At 57.2% G+C, this 13,080-nt stretch overlaps 1 protein-coding gene across 1 annotated transcript; it reads left to right on the top strand.

The window, feature by feature from the left end:
* The first annotated feature begins 1,546 nt into the window (after positions 1 to 1,546).
* On the top strand, positions 1,547 to 4,380 carry C2CD4C (C2 calcium dependent domain containing 4C). The gene is made up of 2 exons (XM_037139013.2): positions 1,547 to 1,645; positions 2,213 to 4,380. The coding sequence occupies exon 2, from the start codon at positions 2,253 to 2,255 to the stop codon at positions 3,510 to 3,512; it is 1,260 nt and encodes a 419-aa protein (XP_036994908.2). The 5' UTR covers positions 1,547 to 1,645; positions 2,213 to 2,252; the 3' UTR covers positions 3,513 to 4,380.
* The last annotated feature ends 8,700 nt before the right edge of the window (positions 4,381 to 13,080 follow it).

Raw genomic sequence — 13,080 nt, 5'->3', positions numbered from 1 at the left:
CCAATCCTCAGGTCAACCTGGCACTGCCCCTCCTTGCAGATTCTAGCTAGTCACTTCCCTTTCCTGTGTCCCACTGTCCCTGGTGGGGCAATGCAGGAAGGTGGCTGAGGCCCCCGAGGCCCCGATGTGGGAAAGAGCGCTGTTCCAGGTGTCATCCTTCCTATGCTCTGTTCATTCGTCCTTCCAGTTTTCACCGAAGACCCCAGCGTCTTGTGGACACGGAAGGGCTAAGGCCACAATCACTCTTCCTATTGCAGCTCCAGGCCCAGCAGGGCCAATGGAATCACCTGCGCACTTGCTCTGGGGCAGTCTTCACGGGGCTCCGCCCGGCTGTGCCACGGGGGCGGCCCAGGCCGTGGGGAGGTGATGCCTTCTTTGAATCTGCCTCCTCGGGGAGGGGTGCGGCCACACTGGAGTTGCCCCAGCACAACGGGGCCCTCCGCCCCCGCGTTTGCTGGGTGAAGGAAGCTGGGGCAGGCCTCTTAGAGTCCTGGTCCCCTCTGAGCCTCGCTGTCCCCTCTGGGACGGTGGGACTCCCACCTCACTCCAAGGTCCAGTGGATGTGTTGGGGGGGCTCCCTCCATCTGGCTCCATTATCTTGCTGGCTCCTCACAAACTGAGATAGGACTTGGGACTGCTCAGCCTTAGGCCCCAGAAGGGGAAACTGAGGCTGAGAGGGAAGGCAAAGAGTGAGGAAGCCGGAAGGTTGGTGCTGGCAGGTCACAAGGCAGGGGGGTGGGATCCCAGAACGACCCCGAAATCTTAGGAGCTGCGGGGCCTGGGATTGACTGCCTCGGTTTCTCCAGCTGTGTGGACAGTAGGCTGGTGCTCTCCCCTGGCTCCCCCCCCCCCCCACATCTTCCTGTCACAATTCTTATTCACATCTCTGCTGGCATCAGTCCCCTGGGGTGCAAGCATCCAGTAGGTGCTCAATAAACATCTGTCTATAAAGCGGAGGAGCAGCCCCCTCCCTGGCTGCTGGGGTAGCTACACTGAGTAACTGCGCATTCAACAGGAGGAGCGGGTTTAGGGTCCTTATTTCTAGGAGGAAACCCTCGCCTTTCTCATAGACGAGCGCGGGAGAGAGTCGGGGGGAGGACGTTAGGTCCTGGCACCAAGAAAGCCTCAATAGTAAATTTAGCTGCGGTTATTTTTATTACTATGCGTTTACTCATCACTGTAAGTCGGGAAAGCTGCTGGCAGCAAGCACGGGTCGGCGCCCCTCCCCAAGAGAACAGAGGCAGGGGTTTGGGGTTTCTGCTTCCCCTGCCCTCCCGTCCTCAGGCATGAACGCTAGGGGTGGTCATCAGCAAACCGCGACCACCGCCTCCCTCCCACCCACCCTTGTCAGCCCCTCGGTCCCCGCGAGGATCCTGGCTGCGACGGGCCCCGGGGCGGCGCGGGGGTGTGCCGCGAGGCCTGGGGGCGGAGGCGGGAGCGGCGGCGGTACTAGGGAGAATACGGCGGCGCGGCAGCCGGGCTGGGCGGTTTCCCGCCGCGGCCGGTGAATGAGTCCGACTGCGCTGCTGCCGCCGCCCTTGTGGAAGCTGCGGCCGCATCCCCCCACCCCTCGCCCCGGAGCTTCGCGCCCAGACCCCGGCGAGTCCGCGGAACAGCCTCGGCCTCGGGCCACCACCTCGGGCAGGTGAGTACAGGGACCTCGCCACGTACCGCGGGGGCTGCTAGGACCCCACCCCCACCCCCAGCGGAGTTAACAGGGGGCGGGGGAGACAGAGGGGAGGGTCGGGGGGCTGCGCCGTGGGTCCCCAGACTCCAGTCCTCTCCCTTCCTCCATCCGGCTCGCCTGGACCCTCAGCCTAGGGAGAAGCCACAGGTGGGTGGGAGCCCGAGGGGGGGGCGGAGCTGGGACACCTGGGGGTCCACCCACACCCCGAGGTGTTGTTCTGTAGACAGAGCGTGAAACCCTTTAAAAAGCGCTTTGAGATCCTCAAAAGGGGGTGGGGGCGGGAGAGGGGCCACTCTCCCTTGGGAGCTACCCTGGAGTCGGAACGGCTCCCCCACCCACCTCTTTGGCTTCGCCTGGGTGTTTGGAAGTTAGGCGCGATCCCTCTGGGGAGGGGAGGGAGAGGGAGGGGAGAGTCGAGCCCACCCCACTGCTGCCCCGGCTCCCCCAGACGGGTGCCGGGAGCCCCTCTTTCAGCCCCGCAGTGCATGCGGGCCTGCAGCGCCTGGCCCCTACCTCTCTCCCCAGACTCCGCAGAGGCCCGCCTAGCCTTCTGCCTGCTGTCCCTATGAAGAAAACCAACATGTGGTTCCTGGAGCGGCTTCGGGGGTCCGGGGAGAACGGTGCTGCTGGGGGCGAGGCTGGGGACAAGGCCTCTAAGGGGCCCCTGTACAGCAACGTGCTCACGCCCGACAAGATTCCCGACTTCTTCATCCCCCCCAAGCTTCCGGCCAGCCCCGCGGAGCCCGAGGGGCAGGGCGAGCCGGGCCCGGCCGCGGAGCAGAGCCTAGCCTCCGCCTCGCCCCGCCGAGCCCCCCGGAGCCCTCGGCTGCCCGCCAAGCTGGCGGCCGAGAGCAAGAGCCTGCTGAAGGCGGCCACCCGGCATGTGATCCAGATTGAGAGCGCCGAGGACTGGCCGGCTGAGGAGGCCACCACCAACTCCGACCCCCAGGCCCAGGGTGCCATGTCCCTGCCCTCGGTGCCCAAGGCCCAGACGTCCTATGGCTTCACCACGCTGGCCGAGAGCCCCCACACGCGGCGCAAGGAGTCTCTGTTCCACAGCGAGCACGGGGCCCTGGCCCAGGTGGGCTCCCCTGGAGCCCGGCGCCGCCGTGGGGGTGTCAAGGCTAATGGGGGCGATGGGGTGTCCAGGGAGGCTGGCGGGGCCCTCATGAGCCCCAGCCGCTACTTCAGTGGTGGGGAGAGTGATACGGGGTCCTCGGCCGAGTCCTCCCCCTTTGGGTCCCCCCTGCTCTCGCGCTCTGTGTCGCTGCTCAAAGGCTTCGCCCAGGACAGCCAGGCCAAGGTGAGCCAGCTCAAGCACTCCGTGGCCCGCCACGGCTCCCTGTCGGCCGATGACAGCACCCCGGACACCAGCCCTGGGGCTCGGCGCCGCCTGACTCGCAGGCCCGCCCCGGAGGCAGGCTCGGAGCCAGGCCAGGTGCCCCGCGCGGAGCACGCGGTGCGCATGGGCACGCGGGGCAGCGTGCGGCTGCTGGCCGAGTACGAGGCGGCACAGGCGCGCCTGCGAGTGCGGCTGCTGGCCGCCGAGGGCCTATACGACCACCTCTGCGACGCCCGAAGCATCAACTGCTGCGTCGGCTTGTGCCTGGTCCCTGGAAAGCTCCAGAAGCAGCGCAGTACCATCATTAAGAACAGCCGCCACCCCATCTTCAATGAGGACTTCTTTTTCGATGGCCTCGGGCCGGCCAGTGTCCGCAAACTGGCCCTCAGGATCAAGGTGGTCAACAAGGGTAGCAGTCTCAAGCGGGACACGCTGCTGGGGGAGAAGGAGCTGCCCCTGACCTCTCTGCTCCCCTTTTTGTAAAGGCTTCTTGCCGCAGCCCACCCTTTATCCCTCCCGCAGGAGCCGAGGGGAGAATCCCACCTCCCCTCCGCACCCAGATTCTGAGAGGCAGAAGGCCAGTTGGCTGGGCGGGAGCCGGGGAGGGGGAGGTGGGTTTAAACTAAAGGCGGGCTGGGCCCTGATGCTGCAGCGGGGGCTTTCCTAGGTTGCTGGATGGTTACCGGGATGCTATTTTTCATGGATTAGGTTTTTTGAAGGAGAAAGAGAGGGGGCTGCCAGGTAAAAGAAGGTCATTTGCAGGGTTGAGCATCCCCCCTGTGCCCCAAGTTCCGTCCGTGCCTGGCGATGTGGTCTCATCCCCTTCAGAGTTCTGGAAAGGGGCTCTCAGGTGGCTGGGAGTCTGCCGGGAGGTGGCCAGGGTGGGTCACAGGCCTAGAGGCCTCGGGTGCTGAGGCTGAGCTGAATCTTTTGCTGTGTTGCACGAGCCCCCCTCCCCCAGGCCAGCCAGCCAGACCCCAGAAAGCAGCGCCAGGTCCAGGGCTCTGCCCCATGGGGCTCTGGGAGGCAGCAGTGCTGTGAAGCTCCTGGTGCAGGAAGTCCCCAAAAATGAAAATGGGAGCAGTAGTTCCTCTTCTGTCCCTGGGGCCAGACAGCCCTCCTGCAGGCTGTTTTCCTCCACCTTCCCTGCTTGCTTTTTGGGCACAGAGCTGCCTGGCTTGTCCACTGCACCTGCTTGGGACCTCTGGCCCTGCTGGAGCCTCCTTCCCCTGGAGGGGGTGCTCAGAAGGCACCCAGAGAGCAGCCCCCATCCCTCCTAGGCTGCCACCCTGCCCCCTCCTGCCCAACACCCTTGCCAGCTGGACACTAGGGAGTGATGCCCAGCGACTGATGGTTGTGGCCTTTACTCCACATGTGTAAATAGGTTTTGGTTAGGGTGGGTGGGACAAAGGGGCAAGCGAAGGGGGTCCCTGGTTATGGCTTTTCGTGCTGCTGGGTGGCTGCATGGGTTTGCTTGTTGTGTTAGCATGTGGGTTCTTGACTGATTTCTGTGGAGGTTTTCCAGTTCAATAAAACAGAAATGGCACCATTGGAAGCAGGGCCCAGCGAGGCCAGGCCAGCTCTGCCCCTTCACCTCTCCTGGGCTGCCTGCTGGGCTTTGGTAGACGAGGGCAGTCCACTGGGATCTTGGGATGTCCCTCCCTGCTCCAGCGTTATCCCCCCTGATTTCAGGTTTCCAGGTCCCCCAAAGGGAAAGGTGAAGAAGCAGATTTCCCCTCAGTGCACCCTGCAGTCTGAGATGGAGGGGACCTCAGAACTGGGGTCCCTTTTTGTGCCCCTGTGGCCTCCATCCTGTGACTTCTCCTTCATGCTCCTGCTCCTGCCTTCATAGGGGCTCCCCCTTCACTCTAGAACCTGGGGACCACTAGGGCCAGGTTTGTGGGCCAAAGAGGCGACAGAGGGCCCTGCATAGATGCTCGGAGCTCACACCCCTCCCCATCTCTCTGACCCTGACCTTGCCCTTCCCCTGCTTTCCCTCTTGGGCCCCTCCTTTTATATGCCTGCACTGTTTCATACCTTTGTGTTCGAAGTTGACTGTGGGTGAATTTCCCAAGTGTGTTTGTTTATAAATGCTGTTTTTAGTGCAATAAAGGTGTTTTGGGAATGCGGGGGTGGAGATCTGCCTTCTTTGCTGTTTAGTAACAAGTGAGGAATTTTGTCTTGAGTTCCAAGGAAGGTGGCAGGGGCCTTCAAGGTCAGTGAAGCCCTCAACCCTTTCAGGCGCTCTGCTTGGGGCGCAGGCAAGGAAGCAGGATTGCACAGGGCGATGCGGTGGCGGCCCCCAGGCTCCGATACAGCAACAGCAGACATTCACTCAGCAGGTGTCTGTGGGCGCTGCTCTTACCCCCGACTACGTGGGCAGCCTTCACAGCAGCCTCTCAGGAGGCCGCCCACGTCCTCATCTCGCTAGTTGATGGCAGCCAGGACTCGAACCTGTGCCCTCACTGCAGCCACCGAGGAGAGGATTGACAGGATCTGTCCCTTCCCAGCTCTGTCCCCTGGGGACAAAGGCTGGACATGTGGTGCCATCACTAAGGGGGACCCTCCCCTTGGATCCCATCAGCTGCCAAAACAGGAGCACCCCCTTCACCCCCACCGACCCGACCTTCATGTTCCCTTGGCCTGTCCCAGCCCCTTCGGTCAGACAGGAATCAGAAAGCAGTGTTTCAGCTGGGCAGCCAGCCCCGCCCTTTTGTCCCCCTCGCACCCCCAGGGCAGGCTGTCTCTCCCCAGAGCACCCGGTTCAGGGACCTGTTTTCTGCTCTGACCCCAGGCCTTTTTGTTCTTCTTCTTTCTTTATCCCCCTGGGGCCCAGACTGGCAGGGCTGTCACAAAGCCACCAGGAACCTTTGGGGGAGGGAGGGTTGGGGTCCTAAACAGCCCTCCACCTGCTGCCAGCTGCCAGACGAGCCGCGCTAACAAGGCCTGGTCAGGACCCAGGATGTGTTGCCAGGGCAACCGGGTACCTTCTCTCCTCTTCTCCACCAGCCACTCATCACTGGCAGCCTGTGTATGTGCTTGTGGGATTGTGTGTCTATGTGTGTGTGCATGTGTGGACCATGTAACGTGTGCTTCTGCAAATGTGTAACTATGTGTCTGCCTATGTACATGTGTTTGCATGCCAATGCAATGATGTTCATGTGAGAGTGCAGTGATGTTTGTGCACAGGTGTCATGGTGTGGGCAAAGCCATGCAAGTGCATGCATGCACACAGGTGTAGCGATGTGTGTATCAGCATCCACACCCACAGTGTGTGCATGTGGGCTTGTGTGTGCATGTGTTCTTCTGCATGTGTGTCCTTGTATGTGCATGTCTAACCACGTGGATGTATGCATGAGTGTTGCTATGTATCTGAGCACATATGTATCACTGTGTGTGTGCTTGTGTATATGCGCTGTGGCTGCCCAGTGCCTCAGAATGCCCAGAAGGACATAATGGGACCAGTGGCTGTAGAAGCCCCCCTCCCTCCTTTGTCCATGCTGGCTCCTCACTGGGAACACCCTCTCTTAATGTCCTCTCTGCCTTTGGGTCTCGACCTACTGCCTTTCCTCTGGGCAGCCCCCACCCTGGCAAGGTCAGACCCCCTTTATACTCTTTGTTAGCGTAACACACTGTCTTGTCCCATCACTCCAATCAGAGTGATCTGTTGTCTGCACCTGCAGCATCCCAGCACTCTGCCCCTGGTGCAAACAAAGACAGCACTGGCACTCTCCTTCCAGCCCAGCTGCCATCCCGAGTCTTCCTGCTTTTGGAAAGGCCGTGAGCACCCAGGGCCACGCCTATCAGTAGGCACCTCGTTTGGTGCATATCGCAAAATGGTGTCCCTTTCTCAGAGTGGATCCAGCACAGTGGGCAACAGAGTCAAGAGATGAGGGGTTAGATGCCCGGACACCTTGTGGGCACCTGGATCTAGCTGTACCTGAAGTCTGTAACTGCACACCATTTCAGTTCAGAGGGACCAATAAAATCCTTTCTTAGCTCAAGCCAGTTTAACTTAAAAACAATTTGCAGCCAAGGAACACTGATGTAGTGAAACTCCAGTATGAGGAAGGAGGAAAAGCACTGAGTTAGGTGCCCCAGTCTGACAGGAAGGAAGGCAGCAGAGAGCTGGAGAATGTGGCCGTGGGGTGCGGGAGTGAGTATTAATCAAGGAGGGCTTCGCAGGAGGAGCAGAAACTGAAATAGGGAGGAAGTATTAAGGTAGCAGGCACACTCCAGAGGTAGAGGGAAGGGGCTTGGGAATCCAGCCCACTGAGGCCTCTGTCCCACCCACCCCAGCCTCAGCTGCACTGCCCACCCCTATCTGTCCACTGCCTTCTCCTGCTGCCCTGCTTGGAAACCTTCCATGGCTCATCGCGGTCTCACACACCATGAATGCCCCACGCCGAAGCCCATGCACCCTTCCCGCAGCCTTTGCTTGTGTGGTGCTGCCTCCCTGGATCATCTAGAGGCCTGCAAATCTGAACCCCGACATGCCTGGGTGTTACCGAACAACAAGAGGTCCGAGGGAGGGGCAATACAATATTTGGCCCACCTAGGGATGCCCAAAACTGCTATACAATAGGGGCCCCTCCCAAAAACAAAATACTAAAATCTACTGGGCCCTTCTGTCCGCCGCCAATTGGAAAGACATCTCTTAATGCCAGAGATTTGTGAAAAGGAAACAAAATGTTTATTTAATGCTATTCAGGCCTAATGCCACCACTAAAATATCAAAGTCCTTTAGGGTATACACCTACACCCACACAGCGCTCCCTTCTCCCACTGTCCCAACTCCGGGTACCGTAAATCAGGAAAAGAGCACACGTCCCTTTTCCAGGCCGCTGGTGCCATCAGCTGTGTCACTGTGCAGGATCTCGAGTTAATCCAAAGTACCGTGGTACCCTCTCATGGTCCACTGGCAAGAGTCCTTTGTACCCAGTTCCAGTCAAAGTCTCTGCTGCTTTTCAGGCCCCACGGCCAAAGGGGGCACCCCAAAGCCGCGTGGGCCTCTTCTACCAAAGCTGCAGGAGTCTGCACTCCACCAAAAGCATGTGGCTGTCTTCTTCACCTGGCTGCAGGGATCTCCATTCTGGCAAAGCTGCGTGGTTTTTCCCTTTCACCTGGGAAAGAGGGGGTCCGCACCCTGCCAAAACCACGTGGCTCCCTCCTTACCTGGCCAAGAGGGGATCCTTACTCTGCTGAAATCACGTAGCTCTCCTTGTCATCTGGCTGCAGGGGTCTGCACTCTGGCCAAAACTGCATGGTTCTCTCTTCATCTGGCCAAGTGGGGACCCTTCCTGTCTTGGAGCCAGTCCTTTCCAAGCTCTCACACAGGCCTTCTCACTCAGGAGTCCCTCGTTACCCTCCTGAGTCCAAACCCTTCTCACTCAGGAGTGCAGACCTTAGTTACATCCTCCTGAGTCCCAGCTCTTCTCACTCAGGAGTGCAGCCCCTTGTTACATTCTGAGTCACTGCCACAACCTTCTCCCTTCCCCTTGCTCCAAACTTGGCCACTGCTATTTAACATATCTATGAAACCAGTTAAAGGTTATAGATATGTTAAATAACCATTCCTCCAGAGGTTAGCTCCAAAACTGTTGCTATGCAAAATAGCTCTCAATGGCCCTGGCTCTATTCATCCCTTCCCCCTGGGGGGGGGGGGGGCAGTGAGGACATCTCAATATGTCTCTCCAATATTCCTATACACTTTGAATTCTGGACACCATTCCAAATCTGTTTTTTGGGGGCCCCCCTGGCTGCACCCTGTATCATGGGGAGTGCTCCATGATCAAATTTCAGCCTGGGACTTACCACCCCGAAATGTAGGTGGTCTTGGGCAAGCCATGTGGCTTGTGTGGGTCTCCGGCTCCCCATGAACAATACTTTACCTCTGGGAATGAGGCCCAAACTCACGTGTGGACAGAGCTTATGTACAGGCGTGTTCCCTGGAAGTAGGCGCAATATGGCAATGGTAATATAATCACATTAGGGTGATGATTACAGGCCACCATCAGACCCACTGAGGCCTGGGGCTTTCTTGGCCTCCCTGTGCTGAGAGCCTCTTCCCCTGCACCTGCCCCTCTGTCCAGCTGCCTGAACCCCCTCCCCCCAGCATGGGATTCAATTAAGCTTTTGTTTTCTTCTCAGCTCTTCTGAGAGTGGGAGGGAGGGGCTGCTTGCAGCCAGTTCTGCTGACAGGAGGAGAAAAATGACTTCAATAAAAAAGGAACCGGCTGCAGAGATAAACCTGCATGTGCACACCCTCCCTCCCAAAGAGAAGTAAACCCCCAAGGAGGTCAGGAGCGTGGGGCGGGTGTCCAGTGTTGACTTGGAGAAAGAAGATACTTTACCAAGAAGGGCTCCTGGTGGCTAACTGGGCTCAAATGGAAAAACGGAGCTTAGCTGCCATTTCTAAACGTTTCTAAACCCGGCCTCTTACACAGACCACACTTCAGGGAGAAACCTGCACCGACCTGCCTGCCAGATGTACCAACTCTTTTATACAGGAGTTGCTGGAATTATATTTCCACCAATAGTATTGAGGTTTTCCCTGCCCAATTGGTGCCACAAGACTATGTTATCTCCAGTAGCATCTTTACTGACCAGTCAGAGCAGCTCCATTCCAACCAATCAGGAGAGTGCTTTCAGGACCAATCAGACTGTGATGTTTAAGGTCCCTATTTGCATGAGGATGGACCAACTGGGGATCAGTGGTGGGGACTTCTGTCTACATAAGTCAGCTCCCCTAATTCTAGCTGGGCATCACATTTTCCCCTTCCACTGAGGTCTGTGTTTCCTTGGCTGGGGCTGAAGTTCCAAAATAGTGCTGGTGGAGTAGAGCCATCTAGCTGGACAATGACCTTGCCAGATGGCCACCTTACTTTGGTGTGGTCCAACTGTTGAGCTGTTTGTTTGCACGGAATAAATTTACCTTCACCACTTCCGAAATTGGAGGCTGGTTCCTACCGGTGCTGAATTGGTGCCAGTGACCACGGGTCAACACCAGTTGCAAAAGCACAAGTCCTGGCTCCACTGCTCATGGCGGGCTGCGTGGCTCTCTGGGCCTCAGTTTACCCTCCCCCGGTCAATGATCACTTCTCTCCAGGGTTAGATGAGGTATGCATCCACACTGCAGGGCCATGCTGGTGAGAGGAGGACCCACTGAAACTGTGCCAGGACCCTGTAGACCCTATTGACACATGGAGAGACTGAGGCACAGCGAGGCAAAGTGACATGCCTAGACTACCCAGCTGGCAGGTGGCAAGATGACAATTTGAACCAGGGCTGGTGCAGACCCCAAGCCCTCAAGCTACTCACACTCCCTTCCCATATCCCCTCAGGCCCCTCCTTCCCTGAGATGCCTGCCCTCTACACTCTGCCTGGGTGACACACCTGGGTTTGAATTCTGACAGGTCACGCTCTTTGCTGTGACTCAGTTTCCTCTACGGTACCCTGTATCCCACTCTGTGTCGGGGGTGAGGGCTGACTTGGCACTAGCATGGCACCCAGACCTGGTGCTGGGAGAGCAGCAGGCCCGACGGAGGGCTGTGGGGTGAGGCTCTGCCATGTACTCCCTGACTGGTAGGGAATGCAGCCTTGCCTGTAGACTAAGGATATAGAATCTCGGGGATGTGCTGGGTTTGGGTGTGGGAGATGAGGGGTGGGGCATGAGGAGTAAGGGTGCGGCGTGGGGTGAGCCCATGGACTCCTCTCTGTCAGCCCTGCTCAGTCTCACCCACCGGCGAGCCCAGAAGGCTCTGCCTTTCAAACACACACTGAACTGCCCTTGCAAAGAGCAGCTACTGCGCACAACGGGCTGGACGGACCTCAGCACTGATGTTGGGTGAGGAAGCTGAACACAAAGGACATGTGCAATTCCTTTTATGAGAGTTCAAGAACAGGCAACTCGAATCTATGATGATGGAAATCGGATGGCCGCCTGGGGAGTGGCGGCCAGAGGGGGATGAGGACGGCCTCTGAGAAGCCATCACTGTCAAAATTTCCATCTGGGCAGTGGTCCCTGTGGTGAGTCTATTTATATTGTTCACTGAGCTCACAAGGGTCAAGTACCTGGAATATGTTTTTAAAAGTCCTCACAACTCAGTAACAAAAAACCCACAAATGGCCAAATTAAAAAGTGGGCAAAGTTGCCCTGGCTGGTGTGGCTCTGTGGATTGAGTGCCGGCCTGCGAACCGAAAGGTCGCTGGTTTGATTCCCAGTCCGGACACATGCCTGTGTTGCCAGCCTGGTCCCTAGTAGCGGGCCTGTGAGAGGCAATTGATTGATGTATCTCTTGCACATTGATGTTTCTCTCCTTCTCTTTCTCCTTCCCTTCCTCTCTCTCTAAAAGTAAATAAATAAAATCTTTTAAAAAATGGGCAAAGAACCTGAATAGACACTTCTCCGCAGAGAAATGGCCAACACGCCCATGAAAAGACGCTCCACGTTCTCAGTCATCAAGGAAATGCAAATCATAAGGAGATACCACTTCACGCCAACTCAAGGCTGTGAGCACGAGACCGAAGAATAGGGAGCATTGGTGAGGATGGGAAAAGATCCCCGCCAGCTTACACACAGCTGTGGGAGTGTCAAATGGGGCAACTGCTGTGGGAGACCGACCGGCCCTTCCTCAAAACATTCTACGTGGAATGACTACACGACCCAGCAATTCCACTCCCAGGATACCCCAAAGAATTAGAAACTTTCCCTCAAACAAAATTTGTACATTAATGTTCATAATGGCATTATTCACAATAGCCAAAAGGTGGAAATAGCCCAAATGTCCATCAATGGATGAATGGATAAATGGTACCTTCTTACAATGGATTATTATTACTCGGCCATGGGAAGGAGGGAAGCTCTGACACTCGCTACAACGTGGGTGGACCTTGAACACATGATGCTCGGGGAGAGAAGCCAGACACAAAATGCCACACCGCGTGTTATTCCATTTGTGTGACACGTTCAGGACAGGCAAGTCCTCAGAGGCAGGAAGTGGGTTAGTGGTTGCCAGGGGGGAGGGGGAGTGACTGCTGATGAGGACCAGGCTTCTTAGGGATGATGAAGAGTGTCTTGGAATTAGATAGGGTGCTGGTTGCCCTTTGTGAATGTGGTAAATGACACTCAATCAATCACTTTAAATGTTTTATTTTACGTGACTTCAATTTTTTAAAAACGTTACTGTGTTTGATACACTTATGATTTATACACTTTGCTGTAGATTGTATTTCAATAAAAAGAATATTAAAATGTCCCACCTTCTGGCCTCCCCCTCTTTTCTGTCCCTGCGATTACTGGGCTCAACTCTCTGCTTCCACCATCCCTCCTGGACCAGCGCAGTCCCCCCAACCCTGGTTGTCCTGGGTCTGCCTGTAGGCTGTGCTCTCTCATAGCCACCAGAGGGCACCTGTGAGCACCTGAGTCAGGTTTAGCTTTTGGACCCCACCGCCTGTCCTCCTGGAAGGAGATACAAAAGGGTGACAGTGAGAGCTGAGTGGGCACGGTCCTACTCTGCCCACCATTCTCCCTGGCTGCCGAGCCCCTTGGTGTAAAAGCGCAAGTCTCCCCTAGCCCACAGGACCCTGCACGACCTACCCTGTCACCTCCTTCCCCTCACCTCCTTCCTCTCTTCTCCTCACTCATCCCACTCCAGCCACAAGGGCCTCCCTGCTGTTCCCTCAACAGGCCAGCACCGTCCCGCCTCACCGCCTTCCCACTGGCTGTGTTCTCCTCTTGGTGTTCCCTTCCCCACATGTCCACAGCACCCTCACCACAGAAAGGCCTTCCCTGGGCATCCATCCAAAATGCCCATCCCACCCCCTTTCTTCCTAGCCTTCCTTATTTTCTTTTTAGCGCTCTCAGAGGGCCATCTCCGCCCTGTCTTTCCAGGTCTAGAACAGTGCTTGGCACATGGTAGGTGCTTGACGAATATCTGCTGCAAGAACAACCTGACGATCAAGAGGCTAAGGTCCTGCATCTTCCTGAGAAGTGGGCAAGGGGTGGGGAGGGCGGCCAGGCCAGCCTCCTCCCACCTCCAGAGGCAGTTGC

This window comes from Artibeus jamaicensis, unplaced genomic scaffold (assembly GCF_021234435.1).
Source record: "Artibeus jamaicensis isolate MK-2021 breed Jamaican fruit bat unplaced genomic scaffold, CSHL_Jam_final scaffold_537, whole genome shotgun sequence".
Classification (NCBI taxonomy): domain Eukaryota; kingdom Metazoa; phylum Chordata; class Mammalia; order Chiroptera; family Phyllostomidae; genus Artibeus; species Artibeus jamaicensis.
This window is presented reverse-complemented; position numbering and strand designations above follow the sequence as displayed.

Bases quoted from the DNA above. Each gene is read 5' to 3' on its own strand.
- C2CD4C (XM_037139013.2), top strand. From the start codon at position 2,253: ATGAAGAAAACCAACATGTGGTTCCTGGAGCGGCTTCGGGGGTCCGGG.